This window comes from Mauremys mutica, chromosome 2 (genome assembly GCF_020497125.1).
Source record: "Mauremys mutica isolate MM-2020 ecotype Southern chromosome 2, ASM2049712v1, whole genome shotgun sequence".
NCBI classification, from domain to species: Eukaryota; Metazoa; Chordata; order Testudines; family Geoemydidae; genus Mauremys; species Mauremys mutica.
The window spans coordinates 297,094,337-297,121,090 of NC_059073.1; the positions used below are offsets into that span (position 1 = coordinate 297,094,337).

At 46.1% G+C, this 26,754-nt stretch overlaps 1 protein-coding gene across 11 annotated transcripts in view; it reads left to right on the top strand.

Annotated features, from left to right (window-relative positions):
• SMARCD3 (SWI/SNF related, matrix associated, actin dependent regulator of chromatin, subfamily d, member 3) overlaps positions 1-26,451 on the top strand; it is a 197,454-nt gene extending 171,003 nt beyond the window's left edge. For all 11 annotated transcript variants that reach the window (XM_045005229.1, XM_045005238.1, XM_045005228.1 and 8 more), the window contains 3 exons: positions 14,738-14,860; positions 22,944-23,045; positions 23,186-26,451. In XM_045005229.1, coding sequence (XP_044861164.1) covers positions 14,738-14,860; positions 22,944-23,045; positions 23,186-23,239 — 279 coding nt within the window. In that variant the 3' untranslated portion in view covers positions 23,240-26,451. The remainder of the gene's footprint in view (positions 1-14,737; positions 14,861-22,943; positions 23,046-23,185) is intronic.
• Positions 26,452-26,754: the final 303 nt, after the last annotated feature.

A 26,754-nucleotide genomic window follows, 5' to 3' on the forward strand; every position in this document is an offset into this window, starting at 1 on the left:
ACAGTGTGCCCTTGTTGCCAAGAAGGCTAATGGCATTTTGGGCTGTATAAGTAGTGGCATTGCCAGCAGATCGAGGGATGTGATCATTCCCCTCTATTTGACATTGGTGAGGCCTCATCTGGAGTACTGTGTCCAGTTTTGGGCCCCACACTACAAGAAGGATGTGGAAAAATTGGAAAGAGTCCAGTGGAGGGCAACAAAAATGATTAGGAGGCTGGAGCACATGACTTATGAGAAGAGCCTGAGGGAACTAGGATTGTTTAGTTTGCAGAAGAGAAGAATGAGGGGGGATTTGATAGTTGCTTTCAACTACCTGAAAAGGGGTTCCAAAGGGGATGGCTCTAAACTGTTCTCAGAGGTAGCAGATGACAGAACAAGGAATAATGGTCTCAAGTTGCAGTGGGGTAGGTTTCGGTTGGATATTAGGAAAAACTTTTTCACTAGGAGGGTGGTGAAGCACTGGAATGGGTTACCTAGGGAGGTAGTGGAATCTCCTTCCTTAGCCCTGGTCTACATTGGGGGAAGGGGGGGAGTCGACCTAAGATACGCAACTTCAGCTATGTGAAGAGCGTAGCTGAAGTCAGCGTATCGTAGGTTGATTTACCTGGCCTTGAGGTTGGCGGCAAGTCGACCGCTGCCACTCTCCCGTCAACTCCACTTCTGCCTCTCGCAAGCTGGAGCTCCGGAGTCGACGGGGAGTGCATTCGGGGATCAATTTATCCGCGTCTAGACGAGACGTGATAAATCGATCCCTGACAGATTAATCCCTACCTGCTGATCCGGCAGGTAGTGAAGACCTGCTCTTAGAGGTTTTTAAGGTCAGGCTTGACAGAGCCCTGGCTGGGATGATTTAGTTGGGGATTGGTCCTGCTTTGAGCAGGGGGTTGGACTAGATGACCTCTCGAGGTCTCTTCCAACCCTGATATTTTATGATTCTATGTACCAATTTAGCTATTTCAGTGTAAAATCACACCCCTAACCAAAATAGGTAAATTGGTACAAAAACTGTGTGTATACCTTCCACTTTCACTGAATGATTATAACAGTTGGGGTGTTGAATGTTAAACAACAAAGTCCTTTCCCAAAATATTTATTGGTCATTTCAATTAAATACTCCTCTACCCCGATATAACGCAACCCAATATAACATGAATTCGGGTATAACGCGGTAAAGCAGCACTCCCGGGGGGGCGGGGCTGCGCCCTCCGACGGATCAAAGCAAGTTCAATATAACACAGTTTCATCTATAACACAGTAAGATTTTTTGGCTCCCAAGGACAGTGTTATATCGTGGTAGTCTTGCCGCCTGCGTGTGGAGGGCCCCAATACCTTCGATGCAGCTGTATGAACAGTGTTGCAGAATCGCTCCCAGTCTTTCTCAGCATCATCTTCAATACGAAGATCAGCAAGCTCATTCTCTAGGTCTTCCGCTAGATTTTCAGTGATGCGGCTGTTCTTCAGCTTCGACACGTTGATCCTTTTGAGAGCCTTACAGCCTTGTGGTCGTCTCTTCGGCATGATACGGAGCTTCATTTTGGATACTATGAGCCTGTGATCTGTCCAACAGTCAGTGCCGCACATAGCTTTTGTAACCCTGACATCTTATCTGTCCCTTCTCCTGATGATGACATAGTCGATCAGATGCCAGTGCTTGGAACGGGGATGCATCCACGAAGTCCTGTTACGGGTAGGGAGGCAGAAGACCGTATTGGTGATCAGAAGGTCATGTGCTGCACAAGTTTTCAGCAGTAACAGGCCATTGCTGTTACACTTTCCCACTCCATTTTTCCTAATGACTCCTTCCCAGGCTGCGTCATCGCATCCGACTCTTGCGTTAAAATCACCAAGCAGGATCAGCTTGTCTGTGCGGTGCACTGATGATAGCAGAGCATCTAGTTCTTCGTAGAATTTATCCTTCACATCCTCTGGGTTGGTCAATGTGGGAGCGTATGCGCTGATCAAAGTAGCTTGTTTTCCTTTTTGGAGCGGAACCTGCATTGTCATGAGTCGGTCATTCACACCCTTGGGGGGACTGGCAAGTTTCCGAACAAGATGATTCTTGATGGCGAAGTCAGCTCTAGATTCGCGACACAATCCAGGCCTTACTTGCTGAGAAGCACCTCCTGCATCGTGCATATCAGAACGACCCATCCTCAGCAGCAAAGAAGATCACCTTTATCAATGCTCGCAGAACAGTACAGAACCGATTGCGCAAAATGCAGGACTTGTGGCTGAGCGCCAAAGCAGATGAAATACAGGCGTATGCGGACAGGAACGACTATAAGCAGTTCTATGAAGCCCTCAACACACTCTATGGTCCACAGTCTTCTGGGAGCTTTCCCCTCCTGAACTCTGATGGCACTGTGCTCCTTACAGAGAAGACGCAGATTCTCCAGAGATGGGCTGAACATTTTGAAGCAGTTCTCAACTGCCCCTCAGTCATCAATGATAAGGCCATTGACAAGATGCCCCAGGTTGCAGTCAATGACTCCATGGATGCTTCACCAGAAGAGGACGAAGTGAAGAAAGCCATCAACCAGCTGTCAAGTGGCAAAGCCCCAGGGTCAGATGCCATACCAGCACAGGTGTACAAAGACGGTGGACCCGTGCTGCTACGGAAACTCACTGAGCTGTTTCAGTCCTTCTGGAAGCAGAGATCCATTCCACAGGAATTTAGAGACGCGTCCATCGTGCACCTCTATAAGAGGAAGGGCAATCGCCAGGTATGCGACAATCACCGTGGAATCTCGCTGCTCTCTACAGCGGGGAAAGTTCTTGCACGGGTTCTATTGAACCGATTGATCACTCACCTGGAGCAGGGCTTACTGCCAGAATCACAGTGTGGCTTCCGCAAGGGACGTGGGACTATTGACATGATCTTCGCTGCGCGTCAGCTATAGGAGAAATGTCAAGAGCAGAATTGTGAACTCTACACAACTTTTGTGGACCTCACGAAAGCGTTCGACTCTGTCAGTCGCCAGGGCCTGTGGAGGATCATGTCGAAATTCGGCTGTCCAGACAGATTCGTACAAATGGTACGTCAATTTCATCACGGTATGATGGCTCGTGTCCTGGATGACGATGAAACATCTGAGGCCTTCCCAGTCACCAACGGCATCAAGCAAGGGTGTGTTTTAGCACCCACTTTGTTCACCATGATATTCTCTGCCACTCTGACTGATGCCTTTCAACACTGCACTGAAGGATTAGGCCTGAAGTACAGAACTGATGGGAAACTATTCAATCCGAGGCGACTGCGTGCCATCACCAAGGTGAAGGAAACTGTACTTCGAGACTTTCTCTTTGCCGATGATTGTGCTCTGAATGCTAGTACAGAGCCAGAAATGCAAGCCAGTATGGACAAGTTTTTATCTGCATGCAACAACTTCGGTCTCACCATTAACATCAAGAAGACTGAGGTCATGCACCAGCCAGCTCCCCATGCTCCGTACTCGGAACCGTCCATCACTGTAAATGGACAGAGACTTCAGGCAGTGGACCACTTCACGTACCTGGGCAGTACCCTTTCCCGAGCAGCGTCAATCGATGATGAAGTAAACTGCAGAATTGCTAAAGCCAGCTCTGCATTTGGCCGATTGCGCTCCAATGTTTGGGAACGTCGAGGGATCAGCCTGCCAGTGAAGCTGAAGGTCTACTGAGCAGTGGTGCTTCCAATTCTGCTGTACGCCTGCGAGACGTGGACTGTCTATCGGAGTCATGCACGAAGGCTCAATCACTTCCATATTTCCTGTCTGCGAAAGCTTCTAAAAATCAGATGGCAGGACAAAGTGCCTGATACTGAAGTCCTTACCAGAGCCAGTCTGCCGTCAGTTCACACACTGCTGATGAGAGCCCAGACCAGATGGGCTGGACATGTCGTGATAATGTCAGACGAGCGCATTCCTAAACAGCTCTTCTACGGAGAACTCACCCAGGGAAAGCGCTCCCATGGAGGACAAAAGAAGCGGTTCAAGGACATGCTGAAGACCTCTTTGAAATCCCTCGAGATCAACACTGCCACATGGGAAACCCTCGCACTGAACCGTCCAGCATGGCGCAGCCTCATTCACACAGGCAGTAATACCTCTGAGGCAAGGCGTACTGCTGAGGCTGAAAGAAAGCGTGAGCTGCGCAAGTCCAGAGCTGCCCGCACATCATCGACAGTGCCATCACATGTCTGCCCGACGTGTGACAGGACGTTCCATGCCCAAATCGGACTGATCAGTCATCTTCGGACGCACAGAGCCCAGTCATCGAACAAATGAGTTGTTGAGGTCTTCATCGATAACGATGGACGAACATCATCATCATATTGTGGTGGAGGTGGTAACAAAGTAACAAAAAAGGGGTTTTATACCATATGATTTGGGCCAGGTCTGCACTGCAAGCTTTTGCCAGCATAGCAATGTTGGTTACGGGTGTGATTTTCGGTGACATTTTCGTCCTATCAGAAGTTCTAGTTTAGATGCAGTTGTACTAGCATAAAAGTGCTTTTGCTGGCTTAGCTTATTTTGTCCACTGACTCAATATAAGGTATACTGGCAAAATCACTTTTTTGCATCTACATAGGAGAGTTTTACTGAAACTTTCAAGAATAGACTAGCCTCTGTGTCTGAGTTCCCAGTCTGTAAAACAGGGATAGCAGCACTGCTCTACCTCCAAGGGGTGTTATGAGGATAACAACTCTGAAGACTGTAAAGCACTCAGATGCTACAGTGAGCGGGGCTATGTACCTGTGATTGGGTGATTGATGGAGAAACCACCCCAATACTTTTCACTGCAGAGCTCTGCTCCCTGCCTTTTCAACCCACTCTTCCCTGCACTGTTCTGTAGCCTGAACAATTATTGCAATTATAAAATTATTTATTAGGGTGTAACATGCGCATGTCACAAATAGGTTCTTTTTCAGGCAGCTACTTTAGAATTAATTAAGAAGATGAAATTGGTGAAACACACAGAGGTACCTTATTAGCTTTAGTTTCTGCAGGCAAATATGATTGAAATCATGGAAAAAATCAATATACATAGTATAAGAATAAGATAGGTACAGTAAAGTGATTTCCTGCTTTGTTCATGTTTACAATCTGACATTGTGCATGCTTACAAGTTTATGGAGACCATTTAAAAATAAAGATGGAAAGAAAAGTAAGTGGATATCACCCCCAGAGAAGAGCTATGGGCTAGGCTTCCTACCTGCTTGTTTCCTGATGTCCCAACAACAGGTTGGATAACTGCATCTTTTGTATACCTTTTCCTTTCAACCCATATGTCCAGGATCATATTGCATAAGGTTTGGGCCCCTACCTAGGTTTGTACCAGCTAACAATATGTGGTATTCTGGCTAACCATAGTTAAATTTCTGACTATTAACACATCACTTACATCAGTTCATGTCCCAATAGCTAGCTCTATGGTTATCTTATTGCAAAAGTATCCTAAGATGCTGGCATATATTCATTTAAGAACATAAGAACATAAGAACGGCCGTACTGGGTCAGACCAAAGGTCCACCTAGCCCAGTATTCTGTCTACCGACAGTGGCCAATGCCAGGTGCTCCAGAGGGAGTGAACCTAACAGGTAATGATCAAGTGATCTCTCTCCTGCCATCCATCTCCACCCTCTGACAAACAGAGGCTAGGAACACCATTCCTTACCCATCCTGGCTAATAGCCATTAATGGACTTAATCTCCATTAATTTATCCAGTTCTCTTTTAAACGCTGTTATAGTCCTAGCCTTCACAACCTCCTCAGGTAAGGAGTTCCACAAGTTGACTGTGCACTGTGTGAAGAAGAATTTCCTTTTATTTGTTTTAAACCCGCTGCCTATTAGTTTCATTTGGTGACCCCTAGTTCTTGTATTATGGGAATAAATAAATAACTTTTCCTTATCTACTTTCTCCACATCACTCATAATTTTATATACCTCTATCATATCCCCCCTTAGTCTCCTCTTTTCCAAGCTGAAAAGTCCTAGCCTCTTTAATCTCTCCTCATATGGGAGCCGTTCCAAACCTCTAATCATTTTAGTTCCCTTCTCTGAACCTTTTCTAATGCCAGTATATCTTTTTTGAGATGAGGAGACCACATCTGTACACAGTATTCAAGATGTGGGCGTACCATTGATTTATATAAGGGCAATAATATATTCTCCGTCTTATTCTCTATCCCCTTTTTAATGATTCCTAACATCTTGTTTGCTTTTTTGACTGCTGCTGCACATTGCATGCACATCTTCAGAGAACTATCCATGATGTCTCCCGAGATCTTTTTCCTGATTTGTTGTAGCTAAATTGGCCCCTATCATATTGTATGTATAGTTGGGGTTATTTTTTCCAACGTGCATTACTTTACATTTATCCACATTAAATTTCATTTGCCATTTTGTTGCCCAATCACTTAGTTTTGTGAGATCTTTTTGAAGTTCTTCACAATCTGCTTTGGTCTTAACTATCTTGAGTAGTTTAGTATCATCTGCAAACTTTGCCACCTCACTTTTTACCCCTTTCTCCAGATCATTATGAATAAGTTGAATAGGACTGGTCCTAGGACTGACCCTTGGGGAACACCACTAGTTCTTCTTCGAGTGCTTGCTCATATCCATTCCAGTTAGGTGTGCGCGCGCTGCGTGCACGTTCATCGGAAGATTTTTACCCTAGCAACACTCAGTGGGTCGGCTGAGCGCCCGCTGGAGTGGTGCCATTACGGCACCGGATATATACCCCAGCCGACCCACCCGACCCTCAGTTCCTTCTTACCGCCCGTGTCGGTCGTTGGAACAGTGGAGTGCGGCTTAGCTGACCTCCACTTCCCTAGCTTCCTCATAGTTATTCTCTTGTGAAATTGTACATAGTTAGTTATCTTATCAGTTCTTTGTTTTTATTAGTTATTTAGTAGTTTTAGTGTTATATTAGTTAGCGGGTTCGGGGATTAGCCCCTCTCCCGCGCCCGGGACCGGAGCGCATGCCCGGCTCCCCGGGTTTCAAGCCGTGCTCGGCCTGCCACAGCCTATGCCAACAGGAGATCCACACAACTCCTGGGAGAGTCGCACTTATCTACTAAGTGCCCCATTTGCAAGGCTTTCAAGCCACGCACCAAGAGGGAGCGAGACATCAGGCTCAAACAGCTCCTCATGGAGGCAGCCTTAACCCCTCCAGCTTCCTGCGTGCTTCCTGCAAAAGCTCATTCTCATGCTGGTACTTATCTGAGGGCACCAAAATGCTAGAACCTGGCGTGTCTAGATTGGCACAGAAAGCACCAACCTCGACCAGGAGCTTGGCACCAGCCATGGTCAATTCTTTGGCTCTGGTGCTGATGTCTGCCTTGGCATCAAGCTCTTGACATTGCAAGGGACACCATCTTGGAGCCTGATGATTGCTCCAGCACTGTTGGGGGCTGGAGCAATACTGACTTATTTTTCTCCTTCCTGGCGCCCTACAGCACCATCTAAGTACATGGCACTGATGGACCTGGCCATACAGCTTGAACCAGAATCTCCTCTGCTTTTGACTTCAGCCCAACTGTTGGTACTGAGACGCTCCCCCAGTGCAGTCCTGAGTATTTCTGTGACAATAGCTCCTCGCCCAAGGCTACAGCACTGTCCATGGAAATGGAGTAAACCTTCTCAGTCTCTTTCTTGGCGTCTGGTGGCATGGAGGACCCTGACCATCAACACATATGGAATTTCCATGGACATTGGTGTCATACAGAGGACCCAGGTACTTCACTAGGGACAGACCCTGAAGCCCTCAGGGCCATGAGCAATGGTTCCCATCAACCTGGTCACTGCTTGTGCCTTGCGATCCCAATGTGGGCCTGTTGGGGCGCTGGTTGGATCACAGCACTGCAGGCCAGGGAGACAGATCATAATACCTGAAGACTACTTCCGTGATGGCTCAGCCACCTAGAGCACCCTACCTCAGGAAGAGTTAGAGGAACCAGCAGCTAGGTAAGGTAAAAAAGGTAATAATTGGAGATATACCAATCTCCTAGAACTGGAAGGGACCTTGAAAGGTCATTGAGTCCAGCCCCCTGCCTTCACTAGCAGGACCAATTTTTGCCCCAGATCTCTAAGTGGCCTCCTCAGGGATTGAACTCACAACCCTGGGTTTAACAGGCCAATGCTCAAACCACTGAGCTATCCCTCCCTCTCCGAGATTCTTTGGGACCAGTGGCCCTTTTGTCATTCTCACCCAGTGAGATGGTAGTTCCCCCTACTGCCCCACAGATGGACAGTTCAGACGGGTAACAGGAGCTCCCAAGACAGTAGCAGACGCTCTCCAGAACCCAGATGAGGAGATGCGCGTCCCACAAATTAGTGAACATGTTGCTGGCTTTGTCAGCAAGGAACATAGTCCTCCCAGTCAATGAGACTCTATGAACCTAACCAGAGTGCTGTGGCAAACACCAACCATGAGAGTTCCTATGTCTCAGCTGGTAGACAGAAAATACCAGGTGCCTCTAAAGGGTGCTGAATTCTTTTATTCCATCCCCATAATCTCATTCCTGGTATTGATGGTGACAAATGAGAAAGCAAAACAATTCAGGTACATCTCTTCAATGCCAGTGAAAAGGGTACTACAGCAAGTGTTTCCTTAGCCTAAAGAAAAAGGGAGGCTGGCAACTCATCATGGACCTTGGCGGACTCACCCCTGCGGCGCCTCCTGCTGGTCATCCTCGCAATTAGCTCTTTGACCCAGGAGCGCCCCCTGCAGACCAGTGATCTGCTTGCAGTTTGGCCCCCGTGTCCCTCCCTGGACCTCGGTGCCCTTTTAACTGGGGTGCTGCCCCCTGTTCACCTGGCAAGCAGAACAGCAGAAGAGCCTGCAGGACTTCATTCGAGAGCAGGCCAACATCCAACAGCAGCTCCTGCAGAAAGTGGTGAATCCCATGGGAGGGGATGGCATTCGGGCGCCAGGCTTAGGACTATGTAAAATGGGCCTGAAGGATGACCCCGACGCCTTCCTAGGCACATTTGACTGGGTAGCCACTGGGGCTGCATGGGACAGGGCAACCTGGGCCCTGCGACTGGCTCCCTACCTAGCCGGCGAAGCCCAAGCGGCCTACATGGCCCTAAGTGAAGAGCGGGCCAGGAATTATGAAGTAGTAAAGGTAGCCATCCTGGATCGGGTGGGGCTGTCCGTGGAGAAGTACCAGCAGAAGTTCCGGGCAGTGAGATGGACGGAGGGGTTGCGGCCCCGGGCATTCACCCAAAAGTTAACGGACTGGGCCACCCGCTGGCTGAGGCCGGACACCCAGACAGTGGGGGAGATCATGGATGTGCTCATCCTAGAGCAGTTCTTACAGGGCCTCCCTGAGAACATAAAGGTGTGGGTGAGGAGGCACCAACCGAATATGGTTGAGGCAATTGTAAAACTTACAAAGGAGTACGTGGAGGTGGACTTCCCCAGGAAGGAGGGACAGCTGAGCAGGGACTTGGAGACTGGGAGAAGGCCCAGAGAAACCCCGCCTGGGAAGGGCCCGGAGAACAAACGGGAGGACAGACGTGGGGCTCCCTCAGGGTCCTGACTGGTGGTCTGATGGCAGTGTGGATGACTGGGACACAAGCAGGGGGACTGCCCCACATGGATTGTGGGTGGGTGGAGATTTGTGGCTGGGCAAATGCTGGAGGGCAGGGATGGTGGGGAGGAAAGCCCAGAGAGGCCTGGTGGACTTGGCCTCAGCCTGCTCTCCGGTACAAAGAAAGCTGGTGAGGCCACACAGGTGGACTCCCTGTGTGAAGATGGACCTAGAATGTGTCCATGGGGATAGGAGGCAATATCCTATGGCCCAGGTGCCCCTTGAGGTTCAGGGCAGGTTTAAGTGGCAACGGGTTGGGGTAATAAAGGGCCTACCTTATCCCATGGTAGTCGGTACGGACTGGGACCCCTTCTCAGGAGTGGGAAGAGGGACAAAAGCCCAAGACATGGAAAAGGAGAGATTTCCCGAAGAAGTGGCTAGAGACCCCTGAGCAGAAAACCTCTAGACAACAGAGCCTGAGAATGGAGAGGGAGGCTATGGGCGAGATATCTGCCCCAGGGTCCTTGACTGGAGAGCAAGACCTGGTGGAGGCCCTTCTTAGCGAAGCCCCAAAGGAAGAGGCCCAGGCCCAGTTGGATGAGCTTGGGGGACAGGAAACCCTGAGTGTCCAGCAGGGGGCCGGGATGAACCCTGAACCCCTGATGGAAAGAAAGGGCGGGGACAGGGGAACACCCAAGGGACTGTCAATGGTGTGAGGACCTGTGGGTCACAGCGGAGCTGTGGGGCCATCCACCCCCACACACAATGTAATTTCTGTGGGTGAGGGATGAAGGAAACCCACACGGAAAACCCTGGGATTGACCCGAAAGAGGGGAAAAGACTCCCCCATAGAGGCCCCTCTGGTAGAGGAAGGAAAGGACGTGGAGGGGTGAAGCTGGCAGTTTGAGAAGAGTGGGGAGGTGTGTGACAGGGTGCTGGGCCAAGGGTTGCAGATTCAGCCTTCTGCCATGCCCACTCCTCATTAGGAGAACCAGTTAGAGTGGGCTGGAGGTAACCTGGCCCTAACTGGGGAAGCGGAGACAGCTGCTACCTAATTAGCTTGGGGCTGCATAAAAGTCTCAGGGGAAGGAAGCCAGGGGAGAGCAGGAGAAAAGGAAAAAGTCAGCGCATGGAAGTAGAGAGGTAGCTCTCCCCTCCCTTCTGCCTGCAGACAGTGAAGGGTTACTTGTACATGGTGAAATGGTGGTGGGAACAAGCCTGAGAATAAAGTGCACCAGTAGTTACTAAACCCATTTTCCCAGTGTGACTTTGTGAACCTAGCAGAGGTAGAAGCCAAAGGGGGCCCTGCTGCACTTTGCTACGTGCCGTATATTGTTTAGATAATATGGGTATAGGTTCACCAGTTAATCTGATCAGAATATAATAAGGTTCTTGTCCCAGAATCAGGCTACACAGATTTACAGGGACCCTCAGGATGTATGACAAGGAAACTCACATTGAGAACCAAAGGCAGCTTTAAGCCTTCTATTGAGATAAGTGGAACAGTAATAGAAGAGAAATCAAATAATCAACCAATTACAAAAGCAATGATATTGTTCTAGCAGTACATGTGGTATTGTATACTATAAACGTTTTTTATTTAATATACTCACACCCTTCCTTAGTAACCTGGTGATAAGAGACACAGGATTAGCCTTGCCTCTGGCATGCCAAGTGAGTTTAATGGTCCAGGTTCCTCAAGTCTTGAGTGAGAGGTGAAGAACTTAGAAGAAGCTAGAGTTAAAAGCTATAAAAGACTATAGAAGCTAACTTAGAGTTTACTTAAAACTAACAATAAACAAGCTGAACCTCCCCAACATGGTGGGTTGCCCATATTATAGGATTGCCTGAACCCTAAGTACCCTCCTTCCATGTCCAAATTTAACTTTCTCACCCACAAAAATGTTAGGGTACAATTACTCTATAGGCTGGTATGTTCCTGCATATTAATGACATATTTGTAACTATTAGAGACCATGAGCTCATCTTCACCTCTGTTATTTCTGTCCTAACCAGTTATTTCCATGTTTTTTGTGGTGTACCTGTTAAGTCTGAAACAGGCCATGAACTTGTGTGGCCTTACCTAACAACTTGCTTTAACTTGCTCACTTATCTATGTGAAAGGTCACAAACATATATACTGTATGCTTTAGCTCATCACCACTTATCTAGGGTAAAGGTCTCGAATAGATGTATGTTAACTTGCCTTAGCTTAACATACAGAATGTTACCTATAGGTTCCTTCTGTTACAGCTAAAATACTCTAATACAAATTGATAAACCTATTATAATAACAAATAACAAACCTATAATGTAACAAACAATTAAACTCACAAAAGATATACATGCAAGCAAGCAGGCTTTATAACCTACAAGCCACACTTGCATGACTGGCTGGTGCGGGGAAGATCTTTTCATCAGTCCTCAGTCTGTGTGCTTCAGGCTCTGTTCCAGAGCCTGGGTATGAACGTCAATTTGCAGAAAATGAACTTGGCACTGCCCCATTTCTCCCCCAGTCCAGTGAATCATATTAATCAGTGTGATCCTGGACTCCATAAGATCCATGCCCTACCTCCCTCAGGACAGGTTTGAGAACTAGTGGCGCCAGTTCTACAGTTAGAATCAAACCCAGATACGGATGTGTAAGGATGTGTCTCACCACTCTTGGTCATGTGGCCTCCTGTACCTTTGTGACACATTCACCTCAATTGCATGTGAGGTTGGTTGAGACAGGTTTACAAACTCACCAGACGTCATCTAGACATGCCTCTCTGTGAGTTCCCTCTACTCATGTCATACCTGAAATTATGGAAGGCCCTTGCAAATGCCTGCAGAGGGGTCTCCTTCCACCCCTTTCTCCCATCCAGGACCTTAGTAACAGATGCTTCACTTCTGGGTTGGGAAATGTGCATGGAAGACCTTGGTGTACAAGACCTATGGACTGCATTGAAAACAAAAATGCACATCAATCTTCTGCAACTCAGAGCTGTGTTCAAAGCATTCAAGTCCATTCTCCAATAAATCAAGGAATAGACAATCCAAATAATGACTGAAAACATGACCACCATAGTCTACATCAACAAGCAGGATGGCAAGAGGTTTTTTTCCTCTCTGCCAGGAAGCCATCAGACTAGAACTAGCGCAACAGATATTAGAGCTTTCTATCAGCTGTACATTTACTTAGTATGTAGAACACTTTAGCACACAATCTTAGCAGATACTTCTCCCCCAATTGTGAATGGGAAATCAAGAATACCATTCCTCAGAACATCTTCTCAGAACATCTTCTTCTAATCTATTAGAGTTCTTACTAATTTATTAGAGTTCTTTGAAGGGGTCAACAAACATGTGGACAAGGGGGATCCAGTGGACATAGTGTACTTAGATTTCCAGAAAGCTTTTGACAAGGTCCCTCACCAAAGGCTCTTACGTAAATTAAGTTGTCATGGGATAAAAGGGAAGGTCCTTTCATGGATTGAGAACTGGTTAAAAGACAGGGAACAAAGGATAGGAATAAATGGTAAATTCTCAGAGTGGAGAGGGGTAACTAGTGGTGTTCCCCAAGGGTCAGTCCTAGGACCAAGCCTATTCAATTTATTCATAAATGTTCTGGAGAAAGGGGTAAAGTTTGCAGATGATACTAAACTACTCAAGATAGTTAAGACCAAAGCAGATTGTGAAGAACTTCAAAAAGATCTCACAAAACTAAGTGATTGGGCAACAAAATGGCAAATGAAATTTAATGTGGATAAATGTAAAGTAATGCACATTGGAAGAAATAACCCCAACTATACATACAACATGATGGGGGCTAATTTAGCTACAACGAGTCAGGAAAAAGATCTTGGCGTCATCGTGGATAGTTCTCTAAAGATGTCCACGCAGTGTGCAGAGGTGGTCAAAAAAGCAAACAGGATGTTAGGAATCATTAAAAAGGTGATAGAGAATAAGACTGAGAATATATTATTGCCCTTAAATAAATCCATGGTACGCCCACATCTCGAATACTGTGTACAGATGTGGTCTCCTCACCTCAAAAAAGATATTCTGGCACTAGAAAAGGTTCAGAAAAGGGCAACTAAAATGATTAGGGGTTTGGAGAGGGTCCCATACGAGGAAAGATTAAAGAGGCTAGGACTCTTCAGCTTGGAAAAGAGACTAAGGGGGGATATGATAGAGGTATATAAAATCATGAATGATGTTGAGAAAGTGGATAAGGAGAAGTTATTTACTTATTCCCATAATACGAGAACTAGGGCTCACCAAATGAAATTAATAGGCAGCAGGTTTAAAACAAATAAAAGGAAGTTCTTCTTCACGCAGCGCACAGTCAACTTGTGGAACTCCTTACCTGAGGAGGTTGTGAAGGTTAGGTCTATAACAATGTTTAAAAGGGGACTGGATAAATTCATGGTGGCTAAGTCCATAAATGGCTATTAGCCAGGATGGGTAAGAATGGTGTCCCTAGCCTCTGTTCGTCAGAGGATGGAGATGGATGGCAGGAGAAGATCACTTGATCATTGCCTGTTAGGTTCACTCCCTCTGGGGCACCTGGCATTGGCCACTGTCGGTAGACAGATACTGGGCTAGATGGACCTTTGGTCTGACCCGGTATGGCCTTTCTTATATTCTTAAGGAGAGGCCCCAAGATAGGACAGACTCTTCTGCCAGGCTAAGAGTATAGCTGGATAGATTAACAATACTGTTGGGTGAGTTAAGGGTACCACTGTTGTGGCCCCTTGTGCTTTAGTGTTTTCCTGCATCTGTGCCTATATTTGTTGCTTTGTTTTAATAGAAACAATTCTAATTAAATATTTATATAGCATCTTTCATCCAGAAAGATCCCAAAATATCTTACAGACTTAGCAAACTTGCTCAGTGTACACAGAAATCACTGCATCCTCCAGTGTAATAAATTAGCTCTTTGACAGTGCATGCCTCACACTATCCAACAGTTTAGGGCAGGATGTGAAGAAGAATTCTGTAACTAGGTGAAGTGTATGAGTAGTCAGGAAAGCAGAACATGGCCAAGATATCATAGTTAACATGCTTATTCATGGGAAAGATGCCTTGGGATCCTTAATAACTGTTATTTGTCAAAATGACAGTTCTGTGTTTCATATGAATTACAGATGGGCTGAAGAGGATAAACTCAGACTCACTGTGGCTTAGGGACACTTAAATACAAGAACGTCCATATTATTTCTTCTACTTTTCAGATTCATGAGACAATCGAATCTATAAACCAGCTAAAGATACAACGTGATTTCATGCTGAGTTTTTCCAAAGATCCCAAAGGATACATTCAAGACCTTCTCCGATCCCAGAGCAGGGATCTCAAGGTGAGCAGGTGTTCTGGGAGGGAAGAGGAGGCAGTGGAGCACGGGCTTGAGCTGTGCATTTTCAGATTCATAGATTCCAAGGACAGAAGGGACCATTGTGATAATCTAGTTTGGCTTCCTATATAACACAGGTCATAGAACTTCCCCAAAATAATTTCTAGAGCAGATCTTTTAGAAAAATTGTCATGTGAGAGAAGTGTTTGTAGTTCACAAAGGTTTCAACAAATATTTTTGATCGGCTCTGATCCATGTAGCTTTACTAAAAAATTGGTAAAGTATTTGCTATTTTGAGCACCTCAGAGCATGGTAGGTGCTTTTCCATACAAATCCCCCTTTAAGACTCACCTTTGCCTTGATGTGTACAAAAAGCTGCCAGGTGATAATGACTAGTTAGAGGGCAAGTCTGACTACCGTTTTTAATGAAAAACACTGTTTATTTTGTCCACCTATTGTGTTTTCGCCTTGGTCCAGGGACTGTCTTTTATTTCATGACTATAGCATCCAACACAATGAAGTTTTGATCCTTGACTGGGAACTCTAGGTTTTACTGCAGTACAATAATGAATAATAATGATTCACAGAAACAAGTAAAGACATTTTCCCTTCCCCACAGAAGTCCTGAATGCAGATGTATATTTGAGTTGTCTGCATGGAGTTAATAACTAAACTGCTATGATCAGATGATGAGTTTGGGGTGTAGGCCTGAGCTGGGGCCCTCTGGCTATGAAATTAAATCCTATGAAGTTGTACAAAACACAGCCACACAATCCCACAGTGTCTCAGTATAACTTTTACTTGATTTTAATTTCCTTAAAACAATAAAAAAAGGAGATTAAATGACAAGCCCTATTACTGCAATATTGAAGATGCCAGTTTAAATATACAAAAATCAGTAACTGAGAAATTTCAGTCTTTTTTTTTTGAGTAATACTAACTTCCCACATTGTACTTAGATAGGATTTTTAATTATTAGTTAGATTATTACACTGTATGCTATGGTAAACCACTATCTTATCATTAATAGCTCCCTCAAAAAAAATTCAAATTAAATTTAATATGGCTACAATAAATAACAATAATTATTTGTCTCACCCAAAACTGCTATGCACCTCACTAAATGTGTAAAAGAAGTAGCCCAATGGCTGAAGAATTTACAATGTAAAATTAGACCAAACAGAAATAAGAGAACCCTTATACGAAATATGTGACAAGAACAGCACATTTAAAAATGAGCATTAAACAAATGGAGACTCTAATTCTTCTTCAAGTGATGGTCCCTATGTGGATTCTAAACATGGGTGAGCATGCATGCCATGTGCTGGAGCAAGAACTGTTAATAGTAGTGTCCATTGACCTGCGCATACATCGTGCATCGCAGCTTGGCGCATCTGAGGCTTTAAGAGGCTGTGCGAGTCGACGTCACTCCAGTTCCCTCTTACTGCAACGTGGCCAGAGTCGCAACCCCTGTTCCTCAGTGCTCTTAGCTTGCTAAGAGAACTGCTTCTATTCGTTGTACATAGTTTTCTTCTAGTTTTAGTTGTTTGTTGTCTGTTTGTTCATCATCAGTTAGTTAGTTTTCTGTTGGACTTCTCCCCTCTGGGGACTCCCCTCCTGCCCGGGGACTATGGCCTGGCAGTAGGATTAAAACACTTTGCTTGTGCCCATGCTACTTCTCTGTGAGTGACAAGCACCAACGTTGTCTTTATTGCTTTGGTGAGGCTCACGTCGCTGCCCACTGCTCCATCTGCCGATCGTCCCGCCGCGCACCTGGGAGGCCAGAGAACTCTGCCTCCGCAAGCACATGCGCTCCTGGGTTCGGGACTCACTGATCCTCTGGAACGACATTCAACACTGGCAGTGAGCACCTCCTCATGCCCTTCCTGACTGGCACTGACGGCACTGATGCACCTGCCAAAAGCCCATCATGTGCATAAGAAGCACACTCGTGGGCACAAGAGTGGCTCCCCAACAGGGACTGCCCCCAAATGCAGTGTTGCTGCCACAAGCTGTGCCAGGTCAGCTGAGAAGTTGGTTGACCCAGATGTTCCTGCTCTGAAGAAGTCCCACTCTGAGCACAAGTTCAAGCACTGCCCTCCACCAGCGCCGCCACCAGACATGGTGACTGGCCCACTGCCATCGCCCTTGCCTCTGTCAACTCCGCCGTGCCCATCCGGACTTGTCCGCTCGGTGCTGTGAATGCCGGGACATTTGTCCCTCCCTCTCACCAATGGCTGAGCTCATGCTGTTCTGTGCAGGCTCCCCTGCCCACTCCACGCCTCCAATTGCTCTCCGCCTACCATCTCCCACGGACGAACTGCTCCTGCTCCAGCCTCTCACTCCGCTCCACACTTCTCCCCCGGGCCTTTCCACAGGTGCGCCTCTGTTGCTCCTGGACGATCCCACCTTTCCTGCCCCGACAGTCCGAATGACTCTATCCCTACCAGACCTGTCGTCCGATTCCGAGTGGTCCAGCCTACCAGACCCCACCTTTTGCCAACCATATCCTCTGGTGTATGCTCCGCTGGCCAACCCATGGTTCTACTGCCCGCAGGTGCTGCTGTTGCCTGGTGACCCCCTATGCCTGGCCCTACTGGGCAGCCTGGAACCCCTGCCATGAGCGCGGGATGCCATCTCGCTCACAGCACCAACTGTCACGCACAGCCCCTCCCTCTGTCTTACAGAACCTCTGGCCATCCCCACTCTGACAGTACTGGTGGTATCTTTGCCACCTCCAGTCTATACAGGCACCTCCTTGTCTTCAGATGGTGCCATCACTCCAGAAGTGATCCTGGCACCGGGCAAACTGGGTGAAACTATAGTAAAGAACAAAATTGTCAGACACATAGATTAATATAATTTGTTGGGGGGAAAAGTCAACATGTTTTTTATAAAGGGAACTCATGCCTCACGCCACTGTGACGATGTGGTTCTGGCGGGACCCAACTGAGAGTGCCAATTCAGGACCAATTGCTCAAACAGGGCAGTCAGCCCAAGGCTGGGGTTTTTCCACCTCTAAGGCAAACCAAACCAGTCAGACAAAGAGGACTTCGGTTTCACCCCACTGGCTAACCACAAGTCACACAAGCAATTTCCTTAGACACTCCAGTCTCCCAGTATCACCACCAGTGCCACTCGTCCTGGGGATGAATGGTTATGAAAACGAACACCCCAATAAAAGAAAACGGTTCTCTCGATCCCAAAGGACCAAGCCCCAGACCCAGGTCAATATACACATCAGATCTTACCCACAAATCACACTGTTGCCAATCCTTTAGAATCTAAAATCTAAAGGTTTATTCATAAAGGGAAAAAGGTCAGGGCAAAGCGCCAGTGTGGTCAAAGCCCCAGCGCTGGGAGCACGGCTCCCAGCGCTGTACATTATTCCCCACAGGGAGGTGGAGTACGGACAGCGTTGGGAGAGCTTTCTCCCAGCGCTGGCGCTTTGACTACACTTAGCGCTTCAAAGCGCTGCCGCGGCAGCGCTGCCGCAGCAGCGCTTTGAAGTGTAAGTGTAGCCAAAGCCTGGGATGTCACCCAGAAGCAGAGCACAAATACAAAATACAGACAGTATAGAGCCAATACTTATAACTTCAACTACAAAATGATACATACATATAGACAGCATAATCATAACCAGCAACCCATAACCTGGTCTTAGACACCTTATATGACCCCCTTTACCTAAGATTTGGTGCCACTACAGGACCTTGGTTGCAAACCATGTTCTATATGGTCCCAGTTTATATCAATAACGTCACAGGGGGTCAACAAGCATGTGAACAAGGGGGATCCAGTGGATACAGTGTACTTAGATTTTCAGAAAACCTTTCACAAGATTCCTCACCAAAGACTCTTAAGCAAAGTAAGCTGTCATGGGATAAGAGGGAAGATCCTCTCATGGATTGGTAACTGGTTAAAAGATAAGAAACAAAGGATAGGAATAAATGGTCAGTTTTCAGAATGGAGAGAGGTAAATAGTGGTGTCCCTCAGGGGTCTGTACCGGGACCAGTCCTATTCAACATACTCATAAATGATCTGGAAAGAAGGGTGTCATAACTATAAAGGGAAGGAAACAGCCCTCCTGTGTACAATACTATAAAATCCCTCCTGGCCAGAGACACCAAAATCCTTTTACCTGTAAAGGGTTAAGAAGCTCAGGTAACCTGGCTGACACCTGACCCAAAGGACCAATAAGGGGACAAGATACTTTCAAATCTTGGTGGGGGGAAGGCTTTTGTTTGTGCTCTTTGTTTTGGGGTTGTTCCCTCTTGGGACTAAGAGGGACCAGACATCAATCCATGCTCTCCAAATCTTTCTGAACAAGTCTCTCATATTTCAAACTTGTAAGTAACAAACAGCCAAGGCGTGTTAGTTTTATTTTATTTTTTTTCTCAACTTGTAAATGTTCCTTTTGGCTAAGAGGATTTACCTCTGTTTGCTGTAACTTTGAACCTAAGGCTAGAGGGGGTTCCTCTGGGCTCTATGAATCTGATTACCCTGTAAAGTTATTTTCCATCCTGATTTTACAGAGATGATCTTTCTTTCTTTCTTTCTTTCTTTCTTTCTTTCAAAGCCTTCTTTTTAAGAACCTGATTGATTGTTCCTTGTTTTAAGATCCAAGGGGATTGGAGCTGGATGCACCAGGAATTGGTGGGGGAAAGGAGGGGGGATGGTTAAATTCTCCTTGTGTTAAGATCCAAGGGTTGGATCGGTGTTCACCAGGAACTTGGTGAAGAAGTCTCTCAAGACTATCCAGGGAAGGGAGTTAGTACTTGGGAGTGGTGGCAGCAAAACCAGATCTAAGCTGGTAATTCAGTTTAGGGGTTCACATGCAGGTCCTCATATCTGTACTCTAAAGTCCAGAGTGGGGAAGGAACTTTGACAAAGGGGCAAACAGTGAGGTGGCAAAATTTGCAGATGATACAAAACTACTCAAGATAGTTAAGTCCCAAGCAGACGGCAAAGAGCTACCAAAGGATCTCTCAAAACTGGGTGTCTGGGCAACAAAATGGCAGATGAAATTCAGTGTTAATAAATGCAAAGTAATGCATATTGGAAAACATAATCCCAACTATACATATAAAATGATGGGGTCTAAATTAACTTGTTACCACGCAAGAAAGAGATCTTGGAGTCATTGTGGATCGTTCTCTGAAAACATCCACTCAATGTGCAGCAGCAGTCAAAAAAGCAAACAGAATGTTGAGACTCATTACGAAAGGGTTAGATAATAAGACAGAAAATATCATATTGCCACTATATAAATTAATGGTACGCCCACATTTTGAATACTGCATGCAGATGTGGTCGCCCCATCTCAAAAAAGATATATTGGAATTGGAAAAGGTTCAGAAAACGGTAACAAAAATGATTAGGGGTATGGAACAGCTGCCATATGAGGAGAGATTAATAAAACTGGGACTTTTCAGCTTGGAAAAGAGACAACCAAGGGGGGATATGATAGAGGTCTATAAAAGCATGACTGGTGTGGAGAAAATAAATAAGGACGTGTTATTTACTCCTTCTCATAACACAAGAACTAAGGGCCACTAAATGAAATTAATAGACAGCAGATTTAAAACAAACAAAAGGAAGTATTTTTTCACACAACGCACAGTCAGCCCGTGGAACTCTTTGCCAGAAGATGTGGTTAAGGCCAAGTCTATAATAGAGTTAAAAAAAGAACGAGTTTATGGAAGATAGGTCCATCAATGACTGTTAGCCAGGATGGGCAGGGATGGTGTCCCTAGCCTCTGTTTGGCAGAAACTGGGACTGGGTGATGGGGTGGATCACTTGATGATTACCTGTTCTGTTCATTTCCTCTGGGGCACCTGGTATTGGCCACTGTCGGAAGACAGGATACTGGGCTAGATGGACCATTGGTCTGACCCAGTGTGGCCATTCTTATGTTCTTAAAAACAAGAGGTGTCAGGTATCTGTGTTAAGAGCTGGCTTCACAAAGACACAGGAGCTCTCAACTGAGACTAAGACAAAGGAACAGAGACAGAGAAAGGAAGCCAAATGGTTCCTACATCATCATGGCTCAAGGGAACCCTGAGGTTGGCCAGTCTAAAATCTGTCCTAGGGCTGGTCTACAGTGAAGAGTTACACCAGCATAACTGTCTCTCAGGGGTGTGAAAAATCCACACCACTGAGGGAGAGACATAGTTAAAACACCCTAATCCCCAGAGTAGAGAGCACTAGGTTGATGGAAGAATTCTTCCATTGACCTAGCTAACACCTCTCAGGGAGGTGGATTACATTCAGGGCTTGGCTACACTTGAGAGTTACAGCGCTGGTGGTGGCTTTACAGCACGGTAACTTACTCCCCGTCCACACTGGCAAGGCACATACAGCGCTGTATCTCCCTGGCTACAGCGCTGGCTCCACCTCGACGAGAGGAATAAAGAGAACAGCGCTGGGGTGCCAGTGTAAACAGTGATTAATCTTACTACGCTGTAACTGACCTCTGGAACCTTCCCATAATGCTTTTTAAGTAAAGATAACACTCTTTGTTTTGTTGTGATGCCTCTCTTTGTTTTGTTGTGAACTCGGGGCTCCTGGAGCTGCTTATCTAAAAAACAAACACAGCTACTGTTTGCTTGAGCAGAGGCAGGCAGGGGGATGAATGTCCACAGCTAGTGTTTGCTTGAGGAGAGAAGCAGCCCGGAGGGGGGGGGTCCGTTTTGGAGCAGCTGCTTATCTGGTCTGAAGGCTGTTTGCATTTAGTGAATGAGAGAGGGGTGGGGGAAGGGGTCAAAACTTTTAAAATGATTGAAGGTTGGTGCTGTGTATCTTCAAGTCCTTAGAACTTGCAAGGCAGGGAGCTGACACAGTGTCAGCTTCAAAAATCCACTCACTCTGTCTCCCCCACGCTCCCTGTCACACTCCACCCCACCCCCCTCTTTTGAAAAGCACGTTGCAGCCACTTGAACGCTGGGATAGCTGCCCATAATACACCACTTCCAACACCGCTGCAGATGCTGCAAATGTGGCCACACTGCAGCACTGGTAGCTGTCAGTGTGGCCACACAGCAGCGCTTTCCCTACACAGCTGTACAAAGACAGCTTTAACTCCCAGCGCTGTACAGCTGCAAGTGTAGCCAAACCCACAGTGATGGAAGACCGCCCCCCTCCCATCGCTGTAGTAAGTGTCTACACTGAAAAATACAGCAGTGCAGCTGTGACACTGTAGTTTTTTAAGTCTGGACGTAGCCTTATCCTTTGCTTCTGAGTGTTAACTTAAGAACTTCCTGATGCTGTGTTGACTAATAAACCCTACTCTGTTTTTGAGAAGGCTGCATGGAGCTGCAGCAGATACTTGCTGAAGTGCATTGATCTCTGAAGAGTGTAAAGTCTCTTAACAAGAGTGTGCTTTAGCCAGACTAGCTGGGCAAAGCTTAAGGTGAGAAGCGGGAGTGCTGGAGCCTGGAAGCACAGTCTAGGAGACATTGAGGCCATACAGCGTATCCTTGTGGAAAAGTGTAAACCCTTGGGGGTTTTGCACGCTGCAGGGGTCCTCCTAGGGAACTATTACAAGCCAGGGCATAGCATGGATTCTGTGTATTTGTGACTGTGCAATGCACTAAATGTCCCCTGCCTTGTTCTGCAACAACAGTTATATTTGCTCAGCTTTTCAAAGCAGTGCAGGGGATTTGGTCATTGCTTTTAATGACTTAAAGTTCCCTGCACTGCTTTGAAAATCTCAACCATTTAAAGATTTTTCTTTCCTCATAAATTGTTCAAATCTTTTTATATTTTCATGCAGATATTGAAAAAGTACCTCAAGTTTCTGGCCAATTTTTAGCCTTCAGTTTTTCTCCCCTTTCCTAATTTATTAATTGACTGACTTTCTCCATAGCAGTTCTTTCCCTGTTGGGAAATGGAGTGGAGTCAGGAGAGATATGGATTTTAGATAAGGACAGCACTGTAGTAAGGATTTTTGGTTAAGATCCTGACAATTTAATGCTGGTGAGGGAGCCGCATAGCCATTGCTGGGACACTTTGATGCCAGGTATGTTAGAGGGTTAACATGCAGATTATAAGAGATGTGGTAAGGAATCGTTGCATCTCTGTCACAGGTGATGACTGATGTGGTTGGGAACCCTGAGGAGGAGCGTAGAGCTGAATTTTATCATGAGCCCTGGTCCCAGGAGGCTGTGAGCAGATATTTCTACTGCAAGGTAAGGAGGAAATGTAACTTAGCCTGCTTGTGTCATGCACTCTGGCTAACTGGGCGTGGGCAGAGTGAATCTTACCACCTACTGATTGATAATGTGTGAATCTGCAGAATTGTACAGACCTATAATTTTTATTCTTTCAGATCCAACAGCGCCGGCAGGAACTGGAACAGTCTCTGGGAGTGCGTAACACATAAACATTATTCACAACCTCCCATTGGCATTGTGAACCTAGAGCCAGTGGACGTCTCAGTGTTACTTAGCTCACTGTTACACATGGACTTGCTTAATGACTGGACAAGAATGTGCCATCAGCAACACCAGTCACAACACCAGCTTTAGCGTGACCCCTGAAAATCCTGCTAATGTGAGTGTCTCAAACCATTCCAGGCCGGAGAGGGCACAAGACTTCTATTCCCCATTGAGGTGTCCATATTAATAAGGATTAAATGTTCATCCATCTACTTGCATCATTGAGTTTTAGTAGAAAGTTCAGACACTACACAGCAAACTTATTGGACTATACCATATATTCATGGGTGGGGGGATGCTAGATGTTACAGGAGACTGTGGATGTGGAGAAACAAAGGCGGTTCTCATTCTTCATGGTTTCAGCTGTGTTCTGAGAGTCTCCTATGACAACTTTCTGCACTGATAATTTCCTGAAATTGGACACAATGTTCTCTCTTCCAGCTGTGGAATCATTCAGTTACCCAAACGCAGCTTCCATTCCAACTGGAACTGGCCAAGGGGCTGCCCTCCCCCATGGGAGAGAAAGATTTCTGCCCATTAAGTGACAAAACATCTAAAAGGAAGAGGTACAGGCAGGCCATTCATTCTGCAAGACCTTATCCCCTTGAGTGAAAGATGGAGTGAAGTCTGTTTCACACAAGCCAATAACTCATCATGATGCTCAAATTTGCCATGCTAAGAGGAAAATAACTCCCTCTATGATAAGAAAACTGCCAGTGACATCATTGGAGCCAGTAGTGGTGAGGTTGGAGCCAAAGGGAAGCATTCTGGGAAAGTGGAAATGATCTAGTGGTGCTCTGTGTGTATAACTGCTTTAGCTACAGTTACTATTACTGGAAGGCTACAATGTAAGGTATCTGATTTCATTACTTTTGTGCTGTGCTGGCTGTAACATTAGGAACAGTGCTCAAGAGACATTTCCTCCTGATCACTGAAGTGCTGCAGAATCCAAGATGTGCAACTTCATAGCATGTAAGAAAATTGCAGTGACTTCTCTTCTCTGACTCCATGGATTAACCCTATGTTTCAACCACAGATGTACTACCTATACCAGAAAAAACTTTCATCCCCTTTATTTAATCTGTAACTGTACTTCAGGATGCTGCTGGGTTACAAGCACTGTCTGCCTCAATCAAGTTCCAGCAGTAGAGATTGAGAACTCCTAGAAAAAACAGCTTCCCTTGAGAAGTATAGGAGATCCAGGCTATGAAAATTACAACCTATTAAACAGCCAAGAAGTAGAGCAGTGGCACATGCCCACCCCTCAAACTCCAAATCTATGTAGCAGCCAGGTCAGTCTGTAATAATAACCTAACATGATTCCCAGCCCAAAAAGCAGTTGCCAAAGTTGAATGAATGACATATTGATGATTGAGAAATTGAACTCCTCTTCTGGGATACTCCTACTTGCATCCTTTTCTTCACTCTCATGCAAGGAAAAATAAGTTCAGGTTTGTAGTGCACTGTTCTTCTCAACAATGTAGTTTGTTTTAATATTGCTATCTCCTCCTCTGTCATCTTTGCAGGTGTTCCCTGTTAGGGAATTGTCCTCTTCTGGTGTACTCCTGAGTTTCCTTTGTCCAGTTCTGGAAGGGGACATCCATGCCTCTCTGCTTTTGTATACCATAGCTTTCACTCTGACCATTGTGTTCAGAGACCTATTTGGGCGTTTGAATTTGGATTGTGATGATGTAACAGTCAGTACTATCTTATAAATTCATTTGGTGTGAGACAGATCCCTGCTTTGTCCTGGATAGTGAGGCCTTTTATTGTAAATGGGGGAGCATACTTCTCAATGCTTGGGCTAAACCTTTTCAATTTTAAAACCACTCCAGTCCTGCAGTCTTAAGCTAAGGCTAGAGTGGGAATGTGAGGTTCCTGGGATGTGAAAGATATTCAGCTCTCATTTACTCCATTAACCTGACCACAGGCAAAACATTCTGAAGGGAAACAGAGCGAGTTATCTGCAACTGTGCTTCCATATTTATTAGGCTGCTGTATCAGTTGTGTGCATGCTACCCAGTGTGTAGGCTCTTCAGTACATGTTAAACAGAGCAGCTACATTCAGAGGATGGGTTCAGTCTCCAGGAAAAAGAAATACATAAATAATACTTGTTTGTTTGTGTGAGGAAAGGAAGAGCAGGGGCTGGAGCATAAGTATGCACCACATGTGCCAGAGAACTTTAGATTAGGTAAATTTTCCCCTTCAGGTGCCAGATGGTCATGTGTGGAGATTCCAGCTGTGCTGCCTCCACTGATAAGAGAAGGTGAAGTGGCAACAGCCTTTCTTCCTTGTACAAGTCTGACTCAGTCCAGGATTTAATTGGACATTTCTATTACTCCAGGTTTGTGCTTTCTGGTCAGGTTATTCAGAATCACCATTAGTGTTGTTGCTTCCAACTTAGATATTTCTACCACTGCAGTATGTTAATGCCATAGATTAACTAGAGATACCACTGAATATATCCAGCTAGAGGTTGTATTCTCAGAGTCTCCCCCAATGTAGTCCAGAATTATATTCCCCAATGATTATTCTTAGGAATGGCTGATGGCTATCTCCCTTGGCTAAACTGATTATGGGAGTTGGATTTTTGTTGTTGTTTAGAAACAGTCCTGCTCCTGCTCTTTTACTGAGGAAGTAAAGAACGAAACAGTCCCTTGTATTATGGCTGTACAGCTAGGAGCTTGAGCCAGTACTGTAAGCAAGAAGGGAAATTGTGTGTAGGGAGAAACAATAGAGCAGGATTGGGTAGAAGCCGAACAGCATTGTAATAATGGCAGAATTTGAACAATAAACTAAATTGAATAAACTTAATGGATAGAAGAGGTTAGAAAGGCTCTGGAGAAAACTCTCAGCAGATGATGATAGAGGCAAATCCTGCCTAGTGCAGGGAAAGGGCCTACATGGACTAAAAGATCCTCTCTGGCTATTCTATTTTGATGCTATAGGACAACACAAATCTATGCAGGATGCAACAAAAAAGTCTAGCATCTGTCAGAGAAAGGGGGTAGATAACAGCATATAGGTCCACATCTATATACACTTCTACCCCGATATAATGCAGTCCTCGGGCGCCAAAAATCCCTACCGCATTATAGGTGAAACCCCGTTATATCAGGGTAGTGGTGGCAGGGCTCTGGCAGTGATTTAAAGAGGCAGGGGCTCTGGCCGCTGCGGGGAGCCCGGGCCCTTTAAATCGCCACCCGAGCCCCACTGCCGGAGCCCCAGGGTAGCGGTGGCAGGGCTCCGACAGTGATTTAAAGGGCCCGGGGCTCTGGCTGCTGCGGGGAGCCCAGGCCCTTTAAATCGCCGCCCGAGCCCTGCTGCCGCAGCTCCGGACTAGCAGCAGCAGCAGGGCTCCAGCGCTGATTTAAAGGGCCCATGGCTCCCCGCAGCAGCCAGAGCCCCGGGCCCTTTAAATCGCTGGCTGAGCCCCACTGCCGTAGCCCTGGGGTAGCA